At 36.2% G+C, this 21,279-nt stretch overlaps 2 protein-coding genes across 4 annotated transcripts in view; one reads left to right on the top strand and one right to left on the bottom strand.

Annotated features, from left to right (window-relative positions):
* Positions 1 to 998, bottom strand: part of ZNF106 (zinc finger protein 106) — a 54,853-nt gene extending 53,855 nt beyond the window's left edge. Inside the window, exon 1 of the mRNA XM_032229030.1 lies at positions 856 to 998. The gene's annotated coding sequence lies outside the window, so the exon portion shown is untranslated. The remainder of the gene's footprint in view (positions 1 to 855) is intronic.
* A 3,422-nt stretch (positions 999 to 4,420) lies between these two features.
* SNAP23 (synaptosome associated protein 23) lies at positions 4,421 to 18,570 on the top strand. Of its 3 annotated transcripts, none has more exons than XM_032229014.1 (8): positions 4,421 to 4,568; positions 9,003 to 9,107; positions 10,003 to 10,044; positions 10,575 to 10,623; positions 10,898 to 11,015; positions 13,944 to 14,096; positions 14,635 to 14,779; positions 16,189 to 18,570. In XM_032229014.1, exons 2-8 carry the CDS (start codon positions 9,051 to 9,053, stop codon positions 16,252 to 16,254), a joined length of 630 nt encoding a protein of 209 aa, XP_032084905.1. In that variant the 5' UTR covers positions 4,421 to 4,568; positions 9,003 to 9,050; the 3' UTR covers positions 16,255 to 18,570. The 3 variants fall into 3 exon arrangements, with proteins under 3 accessions (XP_032084905.1, XP_032084896.1, XP_032084914.1); XM_032229005.1 differs by having other exon boundaries at positions 4,422 to 4,684; XM_032229023.1 differs by lacking the exon at positions 4,421 to 4,568 and adding an exon at positions 4,706 to 4,907.
* The last annotated feature ends 2,709 nt before the right edge of the window (positions 18,571 to 21,279 follow it).

Genomic DNA, 21,279 nt, shown 5'->3' with positions numbered 1-21,279 from the left:
ATTCAGATGTTGCAATCATAAGTGTACAAAAAGGTCATAATTCGGTCAGGATCGAATTCACACAACACAAAATTAAAACTCAAATTGGTTAATTTGTATCTGTGTATAATGACTACATAGCCTATATGGGAGTCTTTAAAAAGTTTCCAAATTACATTCAGCTGTTATACCAGTCTTCTGGAGTGTGAGCCAGCAAAATAAACCACCATTCCCATATTTATGCTGCTTTGTGAACTGGGAATAAAAGGAATTTCTCTAATTATTTGTCTTCCCTTTTAAGCCAATGTTTCTTTAGTAATTTCCTCTATTAGTTTTTTGAATTCTTGATAGCTGAATTGGCTCCAGTGTTTGGCAAGAACTACTGAACAGGATACATAAGGACTCTTTTACCACAGCTGTTTTATTCAATTGCAGTCGAAATATCATGCTCTATCATGCTCTTATTTCTTGGATGCTGCCATTTATGCATTTATCAAAGTTTATGAAGAAAACCAAGTTTGGTGGAAGGAAACCAAGTTTTGAAACACTTCCGAAGTTTATATATGGCTCCTGTGTTCTCTTATAACGTGTTGGTTTAAAAACAAGCAATGCTAACTTCTTATACAAACGGGGATTCGTTGTGCTACAGTATGAGGTCTCCGGCTGCTTTTCAAACTTCTGAAATTGGTTCCTTATCAACTGCTCCTCAAGATTATTTAACTACGTTCCAGCCGACTCCCCCCTCTCCCAAAAAAAGCTTTACCACCCCATACAAGTGCTACCAACATTAGCAACCCTCGAGTCCGGGACTTAAGCTCAGCTTCCGCCACATACTTTAAAGGGCGAAGCAGTAACAGCCCGCCTCGCGGTACTCACAGATGGTATCCGCCTCATCCAGCCGCGAAGCACGAGCGCATCACCCAACAAGATGGGCTACCGAAACCCCTCCCATTGTCGGTGCAGCCTCCTTCGGAGACCTACAAGCTCGACCCGAAAGAGAACCGCGCCACAGGCCGGGAGTGTCTTCATATGGTTTCAACCAATCAGAGCACCAAATTCTCTTTTTTGTGTGCATTCTGGGAATAGTAGTTTACAATCCGGAGAAGCTGGTCTTGCAATACCATAGAAACAGGAAATGAGTCACACACAATATCTCTGATTCCAAAAAACAGAGCGTGATGCATTTTGGTAGACGTAGTTTTTATGTAGAGAGTTACCCTTTGGGAGCAGTATTGGGCTTATACAGCGAGCGGGTCATTGGTCAATTCGGTTCCGAGTGCTTCTGGATGAGATTTTCATAGAGGAAACAATCTTCGTGACCCAAATAAAAAGGCATGGATAGAAACTAAAGAGCAGTTGACAATATGAACAGAAAATGAAGGATTTTCCAAACAAAATGGATATGCAGCAAGTTCTCAAAAGGCTTAACACTGTTACAGCAGTAACAGATTACCTTTGAGTGTTTTTAAATAAAACGAAAATAATCCCTTTTTTAAATTCCGCTCCTGGTGGCTTTAAGTTTAAGGACACATATGTATAATTATCTTGGCAACCAGCGGGAAGTGCTTTGACATCGCCTTTCCTGTTTATTCTGTTTCTCAGTGTAACTTGAAGTACAGCCTTGGCGTTTCCTGCTGATATTCCACCATGTGGTGTATTTGCTTAGCTTCACAATGTTTAATTTCGAAGCCAAGGCTAGGTAGCATGAAAAGACACACAATTTATGTAACACTAATTTACCCAGCATCACAGTGAATATAAAACACCGGAGTATGAATCACAATCACACAGTTTTCCTATTTATTGATAGATTTCATGTCATTGTTTCCAGCTTTGTAAGATAGAGGGACCCGTAATTTATTGCTGGAGCTGTGTCTTAGAGAATACCTGATAACCAGATAACTATTAAAAACATGCTACAACCATCTCATAGTTTTTTCTGCTAGTTTAGACCTAAAAATCTGGATGGGGCTTCTAGAAGGTTGAAAAAAAGGGTATTTTTTAAAACCAACAACTATCACACAACAACAAAAAATAAAAATGATTTATGCATATATTGAAGAATAAAATTAATTTAGCATGACAGATGAATATTTTTTGAAGATGAATATTTACTAATATTACTGAAATTCACATGTGGACAAGGGCTGTTTACACAGACCCATATGAAATCACTATCAAATCATAGATCACATTACCTTGGTATAAAAGTAGCAGAACATATTGGCTCAAGGTATGAATTCTTAATGAAAATCATTATTTTATATGGGAACCATTAACAATAATCAAAAGGAAAAAGTATATGCCTTCATAGGATGAGCTATAATAATCATAGATCCCATTAATTATGGCACCTCCATACCTATCTCTGATTACAGTATTCCATTTTACAATTATTAGCTTTACGTAGAGTGTAGAAATATTGTATGAGCCAAAGAAATTAAAGACAGGAAGTAAGGGGGGGGGAGAAGCTATAATGCAATTTATGTATTATAAATTTATAAATTGCCTTTATTCTTTAGCATCTCCCTTTTTGTATCACACCTTTCTTGAGAGTGTTACCAACTCCATCCAACTCAATTTTCTTGGTCTTTTCTTCATTCATCTATTTATTTTCTCTTCACATCTCTGTTTTGCTATTTGATCGTTATTCATTGTACCCTCATGACCAAACCACCTCAATATGCTAGTTTTAAATTGAATACTTTTGTATTCAATTCAATGTATTCATTTAACATCTATTTAACCTTGACCCAATCCTTTTGTCACCTACACTTTTAAAACACTCGTTACCACTTTATTCAACTTATTTTTAAGTTTCTGTTAATATACTCAAGTATACTAAGACTCAGTTGAGGATACTCCATATACTCATTTCTAACAATTATAAGATAGTAGGCAGAAGTACACTGCTCTTTTCAACTACATCATTGCAACTATTTTTGCCGTCTACACATTTGATGCAACATCTTTCATTCTCCATTGTTTGTCACATTCATATTCTTAAATACTTTTTTATCCACAATTTCTTGCTCTGTATTTCACCAAAGATCCTTTTTCATAATTCACACCTTCTGAGGTACTCCATGTGTACTTCTGTAACAATCAAATCAATAATTTTAGACTCATGGAGCAAATGTAGGAAAAGTAAACTCAAGGCATGGGTATGTAGAACACTGCATTTTGTGCCAATTATTGTTACCAAATGGTCCCCAAAAGTAGATTTATTTACAGTCCGCTGCAGTAGCCCAGAAAAGAGATGTGAGTGTTACAAGGTCCTCACATTTCAGGTAGGGTTACAAGTAGCCAACAACCAAAGCTGGCCTGGGCCCTAATCTTTACCTGATCATCCAGCTGAGAATCACCAAATATACCTGGGTCCCTTCATGAATGGGTTTTCCACCTTGAGACAGTGCCAGCACCAGCACCACATTACAAGGAACAAACAGCAACTGTGTTTTTTGGGTTCAGCTTTAATATGTTTCATCCCATTTAACTGCTTCCAGACATCTAAATCAGAATCGCACTTTTCTCAGGGGCTCATATGGATTGTTTACATTTGTTCAATCTGAAACTCCAGATAAATCATAGAGTGCTTATAACTGTAAAGAATGAATAGCGAATTAAATCAATGATTTGAAGGTTTCCAGTACCATCATGGAGCAAAAACAAACTGGAAGATAGATTCCATTGATGTCACATGTAGGAATGGAGTGTGGCATTACTAGTGTGTGAATGACACTCAATTGTACATCTCCATCTCAGCTGTGACACAGATGTCAAATTCTAGGACACTTGGAGGTCTCCCAAGACCTTATCAGGCTTGCTAACCTGTATTGAAAAGTAAGACAATATTAAAATTCTATCAAACAATTGTGAGAAAAGATAATAGCAGTGAATGCATCATTTTTATTTTTTAATATTTTAATACCATAAATACTGATAACTATAACTCATATAAAGAAAAGCTGTTTTACAGTATGAAGGGGTCCTGAAAGAAAAAAAAAACCTTAATATTTCCAGAGGTCTTATTGATGGAGGGAATTGTCAGATGGAACAGTATGAATAGAATTCTTTATTGGCCAAGTGTGATTGCACACACAATGAATTTGTATTTGGTATATATGCTCTCAGTGTATATAAGGAGAATAAAATACATTCCTCAAGAATAAAAAGATACAACACTTAGTGATAGTCAAGGTTACTAATAAGCTATCAAATCATGCTGTATTTCCGTACCGCAGGAACCTGATCTGGTTTTACCACACATAAGACCTTTTGTACCTTGAATGGGGTTTTCTTAAAAAAATAAACTCAGCGCCAACAGGATGCTGGAGCTTAATCAACAACCTGAGAAAGCGAAAAAAGGAGAAAAACATGACGATCATTTCCTCCCACCAATAGCTATTAGCAATGCCTTCCAAGCGACCAATGCGCTGCGACTCAGAGACCGGGTAGGAGGGAAGGCGGGAGGAGGTAACAGCTGGGCTCCCGAAGGAACCGGAGGGAAGAAGGAGAAGAAGGCGCTGCAGGAAGCTGGCTGGGTGGAGTTCGGCGGTGGGAAGGGGCTTCCGAAGACCGGGCGCGAGGTTCGTCCCCTCGGCGGAGAGAGCGGGAGATCTGCGCCCAGAGGCCCGAAAGGCCTGGCGGGTAGAACGGAGCCGCGGGGCGGGCTCGGGTTTTTTTTAGCCACCGAAGCACCGTGGTGAGTCTCAGGAGGGAAGGAGCGGCGGGGAGAGCGAGAACTGGGCGGTCGGGCAGGAAAAGGAGGAAGGAGCGAGCGAGGAATTTCTCCGGGCGGAGAACAGGCAAGGGGAAGGCCAAGGCCCCTTTGAGCCAGGCTGGAGCGACGGGCGGATGGAGTGGGGAGTTCCGGGGCCGTCGGGACGCCAAGGTTTTTCTCCTCCGCCGGAGGAAGGGACCTTACGGTAAACCGTAAAAGAGTTGGAAGGGATCTTGGAGGTCATCTAGTCCAACCCCCTGTTCACGCAGGAGACCTGTACTAGGGATTCGAACCGCCGACCTTTCTGATCGACAAGCTCAGTTTCTTAGCTACTGAGCCACCTAGGTTTAAGCGGCGGCAGAGGGAAGCGGGCGGCGAGGCGTCCTGGGCGAGGAAGGGGAAGGGAAGGGCGCGGGAAGACGGCATGGGGAGAGCGCCGCAGCATCCCTCGGAGCCGGGCGGCAAGGCCGACCTCGGGGCCAGGAGTTGTCACCCCCTCGGAGGTTGTGGGGGTTGTGGGAGCGCCCGTGGCTGCCCTGCCTTCTCAGCTTAGGCCTCGGGTTGGGCTGGTTGGTTTTCGGGAGGAATGCTGCCGGTTGGCTTCCTCTCCGGGCTGCGCTGTATTTCTTGTTTGTGGGGATCCTTTGGCTGAACCCTCACTTCGGGGCCAAAGGAGGCGCTGGGACTAGAGAGGGCTGTTATTACTTGTTTTAGGACTTTTCATTGGGGGGGAGAAGAATAAAACAAAGGGCTTTTCACAGTAATATTTCTGTTTCTTACAGCTGTAGCCTTCACGATTGACATAGTGGTGGCTATTATCCCTTTAGGCTGCATCTGTTTCCTTACTGCATTTTTTAAAAGCCTTAACAAGAGCAACAGGAAGCAGTAGCTGTTTTCACTTTTCTCTCCATTAAATGGTGCAGATTGGAAGAGGGCAGAAGAATGGATAGGCAAAAGGACAGGAAACAAACTCTGGAAGCCTTTTTAGATTTTAACTAGTATTCATGTATTTCTTATTCCTTCACAGTGGAGAGTTGTGCAAAATCAGGTTCCCTTTATAAGAAAAAAAAATCCCCACTTACAAAATTCTTTAGTTCCTGAACAAACACTTAGGTATACTCTTTGGGGAAGTACATAGTTTAGTAACGCAACTATTTTCTTGGAGCCTTTCTTTTGCTTTTCATTTTCAAAATCAGGAAGTTGTCCATAGGTATAATTTAACAAGATTTACATAAGAAGTTCTATCCTACATGAAAGTTCATAGGTACCGTACTTTGGAAAGTCCAGTTGTTTCATCAGAGATTTAAGTTTTTGACTTCTTCCTGAATTATAGGGACATATGTAATCATTGTCATTTTAGTGGCAAAATGATAAGCTATAATAGCACTTTAAGTATAAAAGGAAAGTTAAATGGGTACATTAAGCATTTGATTGACTTTACATATCTGTCCTAATTGCCCCCAAGAGAGTAAAAATTCAGTTCTTTATTTAGTTACATCACTGTCTTTTCTTGCAAGAGTATTTCCATTCATGTACCTTATTTAAAGTTTGGGGTGGGGATGGGTAGCATGGATGGTGAATCAAATTAATAGCAATTTATCAGTGGACAAATGCAGTTGGAAATTGGGATATATTGTATAGCACACAAATAGCAATACTGTATATCTAAATAGCAGTCTCCACTCCTTTAAAACTAAAAATACTATTAGCAAATTGTGGAGCAAATTTTGACTTGTAGAATGGAAAAACAGTTGGAAAAACGCTGCATAAATGTATGTTACTTTGGGATGAAATGTCACTTGTTTCTGTTCTTCTCATATTAATTGTGACAAAATAAAAGAATCACAAGAATATATAAATGAAAGCATCTTGAAGTGTATCTTTGAACGCTGCATATGCTTCCTGATTACTAGGATGTAGGCAATAATATGTTACTTTGTAAGTCCCTAGATTAGAAATCTTCATAAAGATTTTCATAAAATAGCATGAGAATATATGCAGTAAGACTAGCTTTGGTTACGCTTGTGGCAATACTAAGCTAAATTTGTCAAAATTGACCAGCATTGTCCTTACAGGAATGTTGAATATTGGACACTGGGTTAGTCTACTCTCTTACTCTCTTACTAAAATTATGATATGAAAGTGTCAATACAACCAATCATGGGCCCAAGAGATCAGTATCTACAGGCCTAACTGGCTGGTTATTACAGCATATAGAGCAGTGTTTTTCAACCACTGTGCCGCGGCACACTAGTGTGCCGTGACATAGTGTAAGGTGTGCCATGGGAAAATTACTTTATATATAGTCAATATAGGCACAGAGTTAAATTTTTTTAACATTTTCTAATGGTGGTGTGCCTCGTGATTTTTTTCATGAAAAAAGTGTGCCTTTGCACAAAAAAGGTTGAAAAACACTGATATAGAGGACTATGTCTAGGCATGTAAACAAAGCAAGGAAGGTGACTTCCCAAGTGAAATGAAAGGAATACTGTGTGGTTGTGGAAGTAAGAGAGAACCAATAGATGTGAATGAAGATGGTCTGATACAGTAGAGTAGACTTTGTAAATATAGTCAGGGATGTACAGGTACAAAATTATGGAGTATTTCAAAAAATATAAAGTGATAAGAGTTATAGGTGTGCATAGAAGTAGTATTCATAGGTTGGTGACAATTGTTATGTTCCAGTGGATGGTGATTGTCAGGTAAGCTCCCCATTGGGAGAGCGAGTATGTTCAGAGAAGCATTGTTAGAGTTGTGTTGGAGAACACACAAACCAGTATACAGAGGCACTGCAGTTTAAAAAGGCTTTTACTTTCGTGGAAATAGAGGTATCAGAGTCTATCAAACAGTCCAAGTCATACACAGATAAGACAGTCAGTCATCAATGTCTTTCAGTTAAGGGATAATCCAAATAACATAGTCCAGTATCATATAATCAGTTCAGTAATCAAAGTTTGCTAGTAGTTGCAAAACTTATAATAGTTCACAGGGATCAGATCAGCCCAGCATCTAACAAACAGAGAGAACTAACAGGCATTCTGGCTCCCTCTTATGGGCGATTGAGGAAAACAGCAATCAATCACATTTTACAGTATGTTTAAAGCAACAGATACAACATTGTTACATGATTTATATATTGCCAATCCAACTGTTAGAATTATATTCCCAACAGTGATAATGGAGGAACCAGAGATGAATCTGGGCAACTTGCAGACTTCTTTATCTGAGGTGGTAGCTATTTAGATCTGATAGATCTATCTGGCAAGTCAGAAATGCTATTTTCATTGTTACAATTGTCCTGCATGCAGATTGCTTTTGCACTTCTGTGTGTCAATTACTCTGTCTTTTTGTTTACTATTTATGAATGTTTAATATTTTCTGCAGATTTGAATACTGAACTTATTTAGTAAAGACAACTGAAATATGATTGTCAGTCCTACTTAAAACAAGTTGGTTTAATTTGTACTCTCTGCAAATACATCCCTAGAAATGTATTTTTTCTCTAGGGAAGAAAACAATACTTGTCATCCAATATTGCCTGAACCCAACAGTTGTAATTCAATACTAATTAATACCTAAAAAAAGATTGGTGTGCCCTCAAAAAGCAGGGGGGGGGGATCAATATGTCTTAGATTATTTACAAATAGTAATGACCATTGATAAAAAGTTAGAAATTAATTTCTTAGGTCAAAATTGGTAAGAGTTATGGAAGACCATCTGTGTGGGAATTATTTAATGAAGAGGGTGGTTGGAGCAAACATGACGACTTCTTGTTTCTTAACTTATCATGTAGAAGTGTAACTTTTATTTAAACTATTTTATAAATGAAGATATAGTGTAGGATATTTGGATACTGTTCATAGTTCTACCATTAAAGACATTAATCATCTGGGCCCGGGGTTCAGATTGTGTACAGGGAGCCATGTCATGTCTTGTTTACATTAATGATTTGAGTTTGATGTTTCTTGGCTACTTTGCGCTTCAATGTCAGTAATGCTTGTAATTATTTTTACTTTATTGTAATTCTGTTTGCAGCCAACAGTCACTTGTTGAGATAGATGTCCATATAAACTGATTGAAACAATCAATAAATACATAAAGTATTGTATTTCATTATATTATCATTTTTATAAAATATTCTAATATTAAAATTTTGATTTGTTTTCTTTTCGTAGAAAGCTGACAACTGAACTGGTTATAAATTTGGCATATCAATTTAATAAATAAATATTTAATAGGACACACTTTGCTTAAAATTGGTCAAGATTATAGCCTTATCACTGATACTTTACTATTTTAGAAGAAATCCTGTTGTGAATAGTTGAACGTTGAAAAACACAGGTCAATCATGGCTGAGTTGTCACCCGAAGAAATACAACTGAGAGCCCATCAAGTTACAGATGAGGTAAACATCTCAAATAGTATATTATTGCCCAATAATTTGTGTAGATAAACTTTTTTAAGTGCATGATCTCCACTAAAATTGATTGGTTATCCTATGTTGCTTGATCTTGCAGTGAAGGGCGGTTTAAATCATTTAAATCGGGTGTCACATGCCACGTGACATATCACAATTTTTTCAGCCTTTGCTAAAATGGGGGTGGGGGTGGCCGGCATGTGTTCCATCCAGCCCACAAGCCATGAGTTTGATATCCCTGATCTAAATAACTTGGATTTAGACCATAAGAATACTTTTTCCCTAGGATTAATGCATTTTCTGAAGGAGAGAGAGCCTTTTTATGTGTCACACATAGCGCTGCATGCAAAAAAAAATTCATATAATAAATATCCCTCATGAATAAACACAATCAATCTTAGCATACTGCAATGTGTGTGTATGTGTATACACATACATACATACGTACATACATACATACATACACACACAATATTATATAAAACAATTTCTTTCCCATCCTCTTCACCTGCCAAAACAGACCATCAAGGGGCAATGCCACTAGGCTTGGAAGACAGGGGTAGAGACTTGCTAATGGTGCATTTCTGCTTGTTTTCACTACCGCAATAGAACAAACTTCGGAATCTTTAAAAATAAAGTTTATAGATTCCAGGAGGACAGACTTGCACAGAATCTAAAAAGAGGGGTTTGCCTGGAAAATAGTAGCTGCATAATAATGTTGATTTTTAAAACATCACAAACCAAGACAAAACTTTGCTTAGTTGCATTGTGTCAGAAACAAGAGAATATTGTAGTGCTTACTTACAACCCTGTCTGAAACTATATAATTATTACATATCTTTAAAAATCACCATGCCTGAATTGAATTTTATCTTTATTTTAGTCTTTGGAAAGCACAAGGAGGATCCTTGGCATGGCCATTGAGGTAAAGAAAAAGTTAAAGGCTTTATTTGAGCTGGGGGAGGAGGGGAAATCAGGTGGAGAACATGAAATGACATTGCGTATATTATGTTCATCAAGTATGAGATATATGGAATTTCTCAGATTTTCTTAGAAAGCTTCCCTGCTTTTTTCTCTAATTTTCTGCCTTTAAATTGTTTTAATATTGGGTTTTTATCTTTGTAATTCACCCAGAATCACTGAGAGTAAGTTGGATAGCCATATACATTTTCTTAAATAAATAAAAATAAACAATGAAACTTTATATAAAATTGAAATAATTTTATCATAGGACCAATAAACAAAAGTAACAAATTCACCAGTATTGCAAAATAACGTGCCATATTGGAATTTTTATTCTCCCTGGAAGGAAATTTTATATAGTAGTATTTATGCTGATCAATTTTTATGTAATTATTTAGTAGAATCTCCACACAATAGTCTGTAACAAATTGTGTCATTTCACTAAAAATTCCATGGTGTAGTGTTTCTGTATTTCTCTCTTTTCCATTATAGTCCCAAGATACGGGAATCAAAACCATTACCATGTTAGATGAACAAGGCGGTGAGTTGCACAAGTGTAATAAACAATATGGCATATTTGATTATAAATGTAGAACTCTATATTTCATAATGATACATAATAAAGATACATAATTAATGCAGTCCGGATACAGGCATGGCCATTGTCCATAGGCTTGCAGTATTTTCCAGAAACATTAACACTTCTTAAGCTGCTTTTAAATGCTTTTTAAAAAGTGTTTTGAATGCAGACCTTCCTATATGAAGTGTAAGCATTTACTTCATTTAAAGTTTCTAAAGCTGCTTTTTTTCCCTAGAAAAGTTAAACAACATAGAAGAAGGTATGGATCAAATAAACAAAGACATGAAAGAAGCTGAAAAGAACTTGACAGAGCTTAATAAGTGCTGTGGTCTCTGTGTCTGTCCGTGCAATAGGTCAGTTAAAAGCAGATTGGTAAGACTCTTTTTTCAAGGAAAAATATCACTCCTGTTTAGAACTTCAGTGACTAGAAAATTTAATTAAGCTACTGTTCTCTCTGATGGGGAAAAAAAAACTGCTACAGAATTCAAACACAAATTGGATGTTGTACTAAACCATGGTCTGTGTTCATTTATAATCCTAAACCATAAACCATGTTTACAAACAATAGCAACTGGGTTCACATTACATGATAACAAAGAAATCACATTTTACCGTAACATTGTCCAAGCCACTGACTGCATTCATATGGTCTTATTTATGTGCTATTAAGTCAGATAGACTCTGAGCAACTACAACATCTCTGGGATGATCTGACCCCAACTTGCTCCTTCTGGTTTTCCAATGGGGTATTATCCAAAACTTTATGAGTGTATGCAGGTGTGAATGATGGCTCCTTTCTCCAGATCTGTGAAGACTGAAAGCTTTTGTTGCAATGGATGGTAGTGTAGATTCCAAAATAAAGATTTAATTATTGTCATTTGAAAGCCCATGAGATTGTGGCATTTTTACATGAAATTTTAAAAGTTTTCAGACAAGAACACTGATGTCCAGTGAAATTTCAACCTTTTAAAAATGTATTTGTTTTTTTTTTTAAATAATGTTGGGGTCTCATGCCATGACAACTACCAACTATGGTGGTTATCCCCTGTTTTTTCTTGCAATTTACAAAAACATTCTGTACACTGTAGGGGTTCCTTCCTACAAAGGAAAACATACGGAAATGCTTATTTAGACTTAACTGCACTTGTTCATAAGTTTCACCCTTGAATAAAATAATGGCTAGAATGTTTTAACTTTGGTGGGTTTGTTCTGGTTTTGGTTTTCTGGTAATGACAAATACAAAATCTAGTGGATGTTGTAATAAAATTTAAACAATGAATGTTTAAATTGTTGTTTTCAAACTATGACAATCAAGGAAGAAAAGCCAGTAGTCATGCACCAGTAATTAGGTGCTATAAGACTTAGACGTGCAAATATACCTGTTATTTAAATCTAGTAATATGTTAGAATGGGGAAAAGAATGCAGTTAATACAAGCTTGGATTGGATTTTAAATCACCTAATACCTATTAAATATTTGGAAGGAATTGTCAATATTAATCAGATTTAATATAACAATTCATGGGAAAGTTGTAGAATTTTTCTCTCAGCTTCACTGGGCGGAAACAAGATATGTGTCAGTTTAATGAAGGATTACAAGGAAGGCATGATGTGCTTTGTAAGTCTTTTTTCCTCTGATACTACATTCTTAGCTCTCACTTTGAAAAATATGAGACTTTTGTGATAGTTGAAATGTACACTATATTGCCAAAAGTATTCGCTCACAATTGAGTCTGATTATGTGGATGGGTGAGCGAATACTTTTGGCAATATAGTGTATGTACACTGAAAAAGTAATTCTATGGAATTTTCAATATGCTTGATAATAAAATTTTATATAAGGCAAATATGTAGAGACATAAGAAGAATTGAATGGATTCGAAGTGGATGAAAGGAAATCAAACTCTTCCATTCCTAGAGCTAAATTAATGACTTTTTGTGAGAATACCACAGCACGCTTACAAATTTTGAATTTAGTTTTCATAATATTCCTTTTCTTCCTGATTGGTATTAAAGCTGGTTTTTTCTTATTATAGCATACTCTCAGCTATACTTTGAAATAGTTTGTTCAGCTAACAAATAGTTATCTGCTTGCTTGTCTTACTGTTCACTCTTTTTCATTCTCTCCTAATCACCCCACTTTTCCTTCTTAATAAAATGAAGATTTAACATCAGAGGCTGGATCCACTTAACTGGTCAAAATGGAATTTAGGAAAATACCTGTATTAAGAAGCAGTTTGCACTGCTAACCAGCTATCTGAAGGTGATGTTCTAACATGATGCATGTCTGAATGTGCATGTTTTCTTAACATGCAAGCAACCTTGTGATGGTCTGTAGTTGTATCCGTGACGTGTTGCGTGTAGTTTATATTTAGTTATTTATTCTTATTTGATTGATCTGAAATAATAGTTACAATGTTTAGAATGCAAGTAGCAGTTGATATACAATTTTAGTCTAGTACGAAATTTTTCAGGAAAGTAATAGTTTATACATAGATATAAAAATATTAAAGGAATAATATGAAATGTTATGATAATGTTCACATATTGTTTTAACTACGATCTACCACATGGGGGGGGGAAATTTTTTTGTCATGTATTACTTAGCATGCAACTATTTTGTAAGAATGCCCATCACTTCAGGATTGCTATGTTTCAGTTTTAAAATATTGGGTACCACTGTACAGGGTGAGTCCAGAACCAAATAAAAATTAAATATTATAGAATAATATAACATAAAACAATACATACAAGATTTATCTTGGTAATATGAAGGTTGGAATAGAAAAATAAGTTTTGCATTTATTCCTTCATTTTTGTTACCATTAGGGTAATGATTATCAGATTCATGATTTGGTGAAATTAGTCCAATATAATTTTCTCAATATTTTGTTGACACCTGGTGACTGCCTGGAGCAGTCCCTGCAGTGTTCTTGGCATAGTTTTCAAAAATGGCTTGCCATTGCCTCTTCCTTGCAGCTGAAAGAAAGTGATAAGCCCACTGATCCAGCTGCCTTTGTACCTAAGGAAGAAATAGAACGCATTGATTGCCAGTTTCTAGCCTGGTGACTTAACCACTTCAGCAAGCTAGCTGTTTGTTTCTCCATGCAATTCATTAAATAAAAGATACCTTATAAATATCTTATAAATATAATGCTAAGTGGTACAGGCATTTTTTTTCCTAATCACAAACTTGATTACGTAATAAGCAATAATTCTATTGGCGGTTTGTTGTGTATTTATCTTTTTAGTTAATTGAAGCCATTCTGGTTTTTTTTATAGAACGAAGAACTTTGAGACTAGTAAAGGATATAAGACAACTTGGGGTGGGAACTGTGAAAATTCAGGTGATCATATAATAACCAGACAACCAGGACAGGGAGGAAATTACCAACAACAGACCTCAGGAGGACCAGCTGGAGGATACATAAAGCGGTAAATAATCTTCAGTGATGAATACATATTCCATATCTGTTCCTCTTCAGCAGTACTGGGATATTGAAGACCATCATGAGAAGCTTATTCTGTGTAAATCATGAATGTTTATTCAGAACACTGTTCAGCAATTTTTCAAATATTTCAAATATTTGAATCAAATTGTGCAACATGATTGGAGGAATGTATAAAGGTCTTTATAAAAACACAGGCTTATTTTTAATTTCTTTTATAAATTCCCAATTAGATATATTTTAAGACTGAAGTTATGAAATATTTGTGTGAGATAGAATTAGGACTATTTATGATTCTGTTTTTTAACATGTTTTTGGTTTTATTATTTTTTGTAATTGTTCTGATTTAACTGATAATGATTTTTAATTTCTATTGAGAACTGCCCTATGGTAGCTTGACTAGTGTGGGTATGTGAATAGGCAGGTAAAGAGGAGGGGGGGAGAGAATATACGAATTTAGTTCATTACAGAGAAGAAGAAACTTGCAACTGCTCAAAGCAGTTCTTTTCTGATATTTTGAAAAGGATAACAAATGATGCCAGAGAAGATGAGATGGAGGACAACTTAACTCAAGTGGGACATATCTTGGGAAATCTGAAAAATATGGCTGTGGATATGGGCAGTGAGATCGATTCACAAAACAAGCAGATAGACCGGATAAATGAGAAGGTAAGAAGCAAGAACTGGATCCTTAATTGCTGAGAAGAATAGCTAATTGTTCTGGAATACAGTACAATGGTTTACAGCAGGTCCCACTATCAAACTGGTGGTCCGTGGCCCAGATATACCCTACACAGGCCACACCCACTCCAGCTCCGCAAAGGCAAAAAACATTGTGATATGTCACGATCCGGCCTGTGACATGATCGAGTTTGACATTCCTGGTATAGAGTATTCCAATTTACCAACAAATTGTGTCCTTGTTCTCCTGGATAACATTCTTCCACCCAAAGCATTATTTTTCTATGTATTTAAGCTTGATTTCATGGTGAAACAAGAACACTATGTATATATAGTGAAGATACATAGCACATTGAGCTATAGATCAAATCCTGGTTGGTTAAAAAGCCGATTTGTGTTGCCCAAAATAGAATAAATACCACTGAAGTTGTTCTATTTTGACTCTGGGCTTTCTCAAAGTTCTGCACTTGTTTCTCTGAAACACTAATAGATAAGCCAGTGCCAAAAAAAAAAAGTCTTTTTTATATAAAATGCCACGAGATAAATACAGGAGGAGGTGAGGAGGAATAAATACTGAAGTCAGTGACTAATAGGTCAACTCTCAAAATGACCTTTGAAATCAGAACCATTGACTGGCCTGATCCCAGATTTTTTTTAAAAACCACATCAATTATCTTAATCCTCCCTGTTTTTCTGGCTGCCTTTATTTAATTAAATCTTTTTATAATGCAGATAGGGTAGAGAACTGGCAAACACCAATGGAAGTGTTAGTGGCCATTTAGTGTCCGTGACATAACACTGAGTACCCAAGGTTATTGATTTTTTATTTTACATTATTGCTTTGTATGCTACAGTGGCCCATTCAAATGTGATCAAATGGTTGAAAGAATAAGTATCTTTATCATTAAAAGGAAGTTGGTATTACTTCCTACCAGTTTTAAAGCAAAGCAATCTTTAGAGAAAATGAGTATAAATCAGGAAAGATTGATTTAAGAAAAATTTTAAAAATATATTGAATAAATAATTTTGAATAAACTCATCATTGATGAGTGTTCAGACAATTAAGGAATTAGTGGTGCAAAACTGATGATAAATCCTGTTAAAAGTCATATATATATATATATATATATATATATATATATATATATATATATATATATATATATATGCACACACATACATACATACACACACACACACACACATATACACGGTATATATATATATGAAAGAATTGAGAAAGGGATTTTTTTTCTATTCATATAATTTTAAATGTCTCTGTTTTAGCTCTCCATATTCTTGGCAATTCTTAAAGAAATACAATGCCTTCTATAGAGACTTGAATAGTTTCTGTACACCATAATTTACTAGTAGCTTTGCATTTTGTTTTATTTCAGGCTGAAACCAACAAACACCGTATTGAGCAAGCCAACACAAGAGCCAAAAAACTTATTGAGAACTGATAGCCATTTCCAGTTTTGAGTCAACTGAAATCTTTTTTTCATTCTACAAATATCTTCAATTTCCAAAGAAGAGAAGCAACTGTTCAGAAAATGAAACAAAGCAGAACATTATTTTGTTGAACATGTTTAGTACAAAAGTCCAGGAAAATAGCACAACAGAAGTGTAACTTTCTTATTCATGTTCATATCCTCAGGGCTTCATTTTCCTTGGTTTTGTCCTTTCTGTGAGATTGGTTTTACCAACCCCCCCCTTTTTTTTTCTTTACTTTCCTTATGGCAACTCAGAGATGAGTGCAAACTGATTATAAAGGCAAAGAGAATGCACTCACTAGATTTAATTACCTCACTTAATATTGCATATAATTGCTGAATTGGTAGATGATTGGTTTTCATAAAATGTACGTATTTGTAGAAATTAAGCTTGCCCCTACTTTTTCAAAATATTTGATTTCATTACCAGGCTTTTCATGATAGGGAAAGATGATAATGGATATATTATAAAGTATACTTTCAAGCCATAGCTTTTCTAATTTGCATGCAAATTAGGTAAATAAGCATACAAAAATGCATAAATGCAACTCGGACAAATTTAAACTTACTTCTCACTTTTGTCTCCAAAAGATTGGACTTCTCAATCTTGCTTCTTTCATAAAAACTATGTGTGTTAGTGGAATTAGAGGAAAGAGCAACTCAGACAGCTTAACATGGAGCATATTACCCGTGGTCATTTGGAATCTCATGAGATTGCAAGGAAATTAAAATATGCCTTTATATAAATATCCTGAACTTCTGCCATTTTTTAAAAAATAAATGTGTATTTGTAGGTATTAATACTGCTGAGATTGGTTTATGAAATTTCTATGGATCTTTTAAAACATTTTTTTTCAGAAATGTACAAACTTACATTTCATTACATAAAAGTATTCCTTATAGAAATGTGTTATCCTTTTAATATAAACAATTCATACAATCTGTACAAATCTGTAGAGGGCAGCATATTGTGATTTCAATACTGTATTTATTAAAAAATATTTGGGGGGGTTTAAAACATCAAAATCAGGGCACAATTTAAGTTTGAATGAAATCAAAAGCCATCTGCTTGTTAGTGATATTAATAACAATACTGTTTCATATTTTCTATCAACTATACAAACATTCTCACTCATGCTTTTCAAAGAAATCAGTTTCAAGCATCACTTTATTGTTATTAAAATTGGTCTGAATTTGATCCTATTCACAAAATTTTAAATGGTGGCATGGTTCTTGCAGGCACCACAAATTATGATTTATTGTATTTGAATTGCTGCTTGTCAAATTTTCTTTAAAAATGTTAGTATGTGGGCAAAGGATCCAAGGGAAACCACTATGAATCACTGTTAATGAGCTGTAAGCTGTTGAATGGGTCATATGGTGTAGTTTGCTGTAATAAGTACTTGACCTACAACCTATTTCAGTTTACTCCCATTGCAGGATTAAGGTTCTCGGTTTGGTTGTTCTATTATATATACAAATGAATAAATTTCAAATCATCTAAATGGCCAGTCTTTTGCAAGAAAGCTTTAATTCTCTTCTAATTAAGAACCCACCAAATTGTTGATTTATTCAACAGCACAATATTTAGTAGAACTTGTATTTTATTCAACTTGAAGCTATAAAGTTCTTCTAGTCCTTGCATGTTTTGCTGCAAGTCTAAAAGGATTACCTGCAACAATCTCGATACTATAAAGAAGCTCAAATCTTAATTGTACTGTGATTGTTCTTAAATAATTTCTTCATGCTTTGTTTCTTTACATATTTCCAACTGAATGTTTTAAGTTTTATTATAAAGCTTAAGTCTTCTATATAGCCTTGTACAATGGAATGCTGGAATTGTAGCAAAGTACAAAAACCGGGAATATGCCTCTCAAATTATGTTTATTAATACCAAAACAAATTACAGGATTTGGCTGGAAAATATATTCTGCAGAAGCAACAAAATTAATTCCTCCATGAGCTCTATATTTTTTTCTAGTAATATTTTATGAAGCTCTAATAAGTTGAACTGCTGAGCAAAATGGTACTCTGTAATATTTCATCTTTAGATAGTATGGGAACCATGAACACTTGCTTAGTAATATTAAACATAAAAACTGAAAATTGATACAATAACCATCTGGCATTATACGGTAATTTGTGAAAAATGATAAATTTTGTATAGCTTAGTATCACACAAGACATACAAATCTGTTTTAGCTATAATGTAAGTGAATGCCCAATGTATTGTTCTGTATACTTGCTGTGCTGAATAAATAAAATTTACAATTTTAAGTTTTTTCACTCCAAGTTGCTGTGTAAGTCTGAATGGCCTTAAACTGTCCTATGCTTTTTAATAGACATATCCTGGAAATGTTTTTGCTTGCAGCTAAGGATCCAGCTTTTAGTTCCCTATGGAGTCCAGTAGGTTACTAAGTTCCATTGATATGGGCTAATGGGATAGTCACTTTTGCTGGAAAAAACAAGATCTAGGAATTCCAAATTTCATGAGTTTCATGATGGAAAGAAAAGTGTTTCAAGAAAAATCCCGATGTCACATGAAGAATTGGAGGTGAAGAGAATATTCAGTATAGGCTTAATGCAATGTGTGAACTAAAACATGGTTTCTTGAATAAGCCTAGTGCCCATTAGAATTTGGAAAATAACATGGTTTAGCATGAAACGACAGCATTAGTAGAAAAACCTTGAACCATTGTCTTTGTACAAGTCAAATACAGATGCTGTATTAGTGGGAATTCTAAGAACAGGAAGAGATACACATTTCCAATCCTGTTACTGTATAATAGACAGGAATGGGGTGTGTTTCCCCAAAAATCTTCAAAGTTGTTTTTCTTCAAAAACCAATCTTATTTGATGTAAGTTTACATTAAATGAAATTGCTAAAAATTATATTACTGTTTTTGTCACCTCAGTGGCTAGTAGAGGAAAATCAAAACAGCCCACAAAGTTTAGTTTTATATTAACATAAGCAGAACTTTATGGGTAAAGACTAGTTATCCGTCTGCATCCCAAATCATTTTGCAAGGAGTTATTGATTATAACCCAATATGAAGAGATCTAGAGTTGAGGTGGCACAATGGTTAGAGTGCAGTAATGCAGGCTACTTCAGCCGACTACTAGCTGCAGTTTGGCAGTTCAAATCTCACTGGTTCAAGGTCAACTCAGCCTTCCATCCTTCCAAGGTGGGTAAAATGAGGACCCAGATTGTTGGGGGCAATAAGTTGACTATAAATCGCTTAGAAAGGGCTGAAAAAGCACTATGAAGCGGTATGTAAGTCTAAGTGCTACTGCTATCTAACAGCTACCGTGAAACTCAAAAAATTAGAATATCGTGCAAAAGTTCATTTATTTCTGTAATGCAACTTAAAAGGTGAAACTAATACATGAGATAGACTCATTACATGCAAAGCAAGATAGTCCAAGCCGTGATTAGTCATAAATGTGATGATTATGGCTTACAGCTCATGAAAACCCCAAATCCACAATCTCAGAAAATTAGAATATTGTGAAAAGGTGCGATATTCTAGGCTCAAAGTGTCCTACTCTATTAAGCCATAACACCTGTAAAGGGTTCCTGAGCCTTTAAATGGTCTCTCAGTCTGGTTCAGTAGGAATCACAATCATGGAAAAGACTGCTGACCTGACAGTTGTGCAGAAAACCATCTAACATCCTCCATAAGGAGTGAAAGCCTCAAAAGATAATTACAAAATAAGTTGAATGTGCCCAAAGTGCTGTATCAAAGCACATTAATAGAAAGTTATGTGGAAGGGGAAAGTGTGGAAGAAAAAGGTGCACAAGCAGCAGGGATGACCGCAGCCTGGAGAGGATTGTCAGGAAAAGGCCATTCAAAAGTGTTGGAGACTTTCATAAGGAGTGGACGGAGGCTGGAGTCAGTGCATCAAGTGCCACCACACAAACGGATCCTGGACATAGGCTTCAAATGTCGTATTCCTCTTGTCAAGCCGCTCCTGAACAACAAACAATCTCAGAAGCGTCTTACCTGGGCTAAAGAAAAACAGAAATGGTCTGTTTCTCAGTGGTCCAAAGTCCTCTTTTCTGATGAGAGCAACTTTTGCATCTCATTTGGAAACTAAGGACCCAGAGTATGGAGGAAGAATCAGGAGGCACACACTGCAAGATGCTTGAAGTCCAGTGTGAAGTTTCCACAGACTGTGTTGATTTGGGGAGCCATATTATCTACTGGTGTTGGTCCACTGTGCTTCATTAAGTCCAGGGTTAACGCAGCAGTCTACCAGGAGATTTTGAAGCACTTCATGCTTCCTTCCACAGACGAGCTTTATGGGGATGCTGACTTCATTTTCCAGCAGGACTTGGCACCTACCCCCACTGCCAAAAGCACCAAAACCTGGTTCCATGACTGTGGGATTACTGTGCTTGATTGGCCAGCAAACTCGCCTCACCTGAGCCCCATAGAAAATCTATGGGGCATTGCCAAGAGAAAGATGAGAGACATGAGACTGAACAATGCAGAAGAGCTGAAGGCCGCTATTGAAGCATCCTGGTCTTCCATAACACCTCAGCAGTGCCACAGGCTGACAGCTTCCATGCCACGCCGCATTGAGGCAGTAATTGCTGCAAAAGGGGCCCAAACCAAGTACTGACTACATATGCATGCTTATACTTTTCAAAAGTCCGATATTCTTCTATGTACAATCCTTGTCTTATTGATTGCATGTAATATTCTAATTTTCTGAGATTGTGGATTTGGGGTTTTCATGAGCTGTAAGTCATAATCATCACAATTATGACAAATCATGGCTTGAACTATCTTGCTTTGCATATAATGAGTCTATCTCATATATTAGTTTCACCTTTTAAGTTGCATTACTGAAATAAATGAACTTTTGCACAATATTCTAATTTTTCGAGTTTCACCAGTTAATTATTTCTATTTCCTAGGTTTCACAACTGACCCAACTCCTTTCACCTCTAATTTCTCATTCCCAACTCTGCTGTGTTAAAAGAAATAG

Source organism: Thamnophis elegans, chromosome 1 (genome assembly GCF_009769535.1).
Source record: "Thamnophis elegans isolate rThaEle1 chromosome 1, rThaEle1.pri, whole genome shotgun sequence".
Classification (NCBI taxonomy): domain Eukaryota; kingdom Metazoa; phylum Chordata; class Lepidosauria; order Squamata; family Colubridae; genus Thamnophis; species Thamnophis elegans.
The sequence above is the reverse complement of the archived record's forward strand: the minus strand, read 5'-3'. Positions and strand labels throughout refer to the sequence as shown.

Bases quoted from the DNA above. Each gene is read 5' to 3' on its own strand.
- SNAP23 (XM_032229014.1), top strand. From the start codon at position 9,051: ATGGCTGAGTTGTCACCCGAAGAAATACAACTGAGAGCCCATCAAGTT. The intron at 10,045-10,574 runs GTAAAGAAAAAG...TTTCCATTATAG, and splicing joins TCCTTGGCATGGCCATTGAG to TCCCAAGATACGGGAATCAA. The intron at 11,016-13,943 runs GTCAGTTAAAAG...TTTTTTTTATAG, and splicing joins TGTGTCTGTCCGTGCAATAG to AACGAAGAACTTTGAGACTA.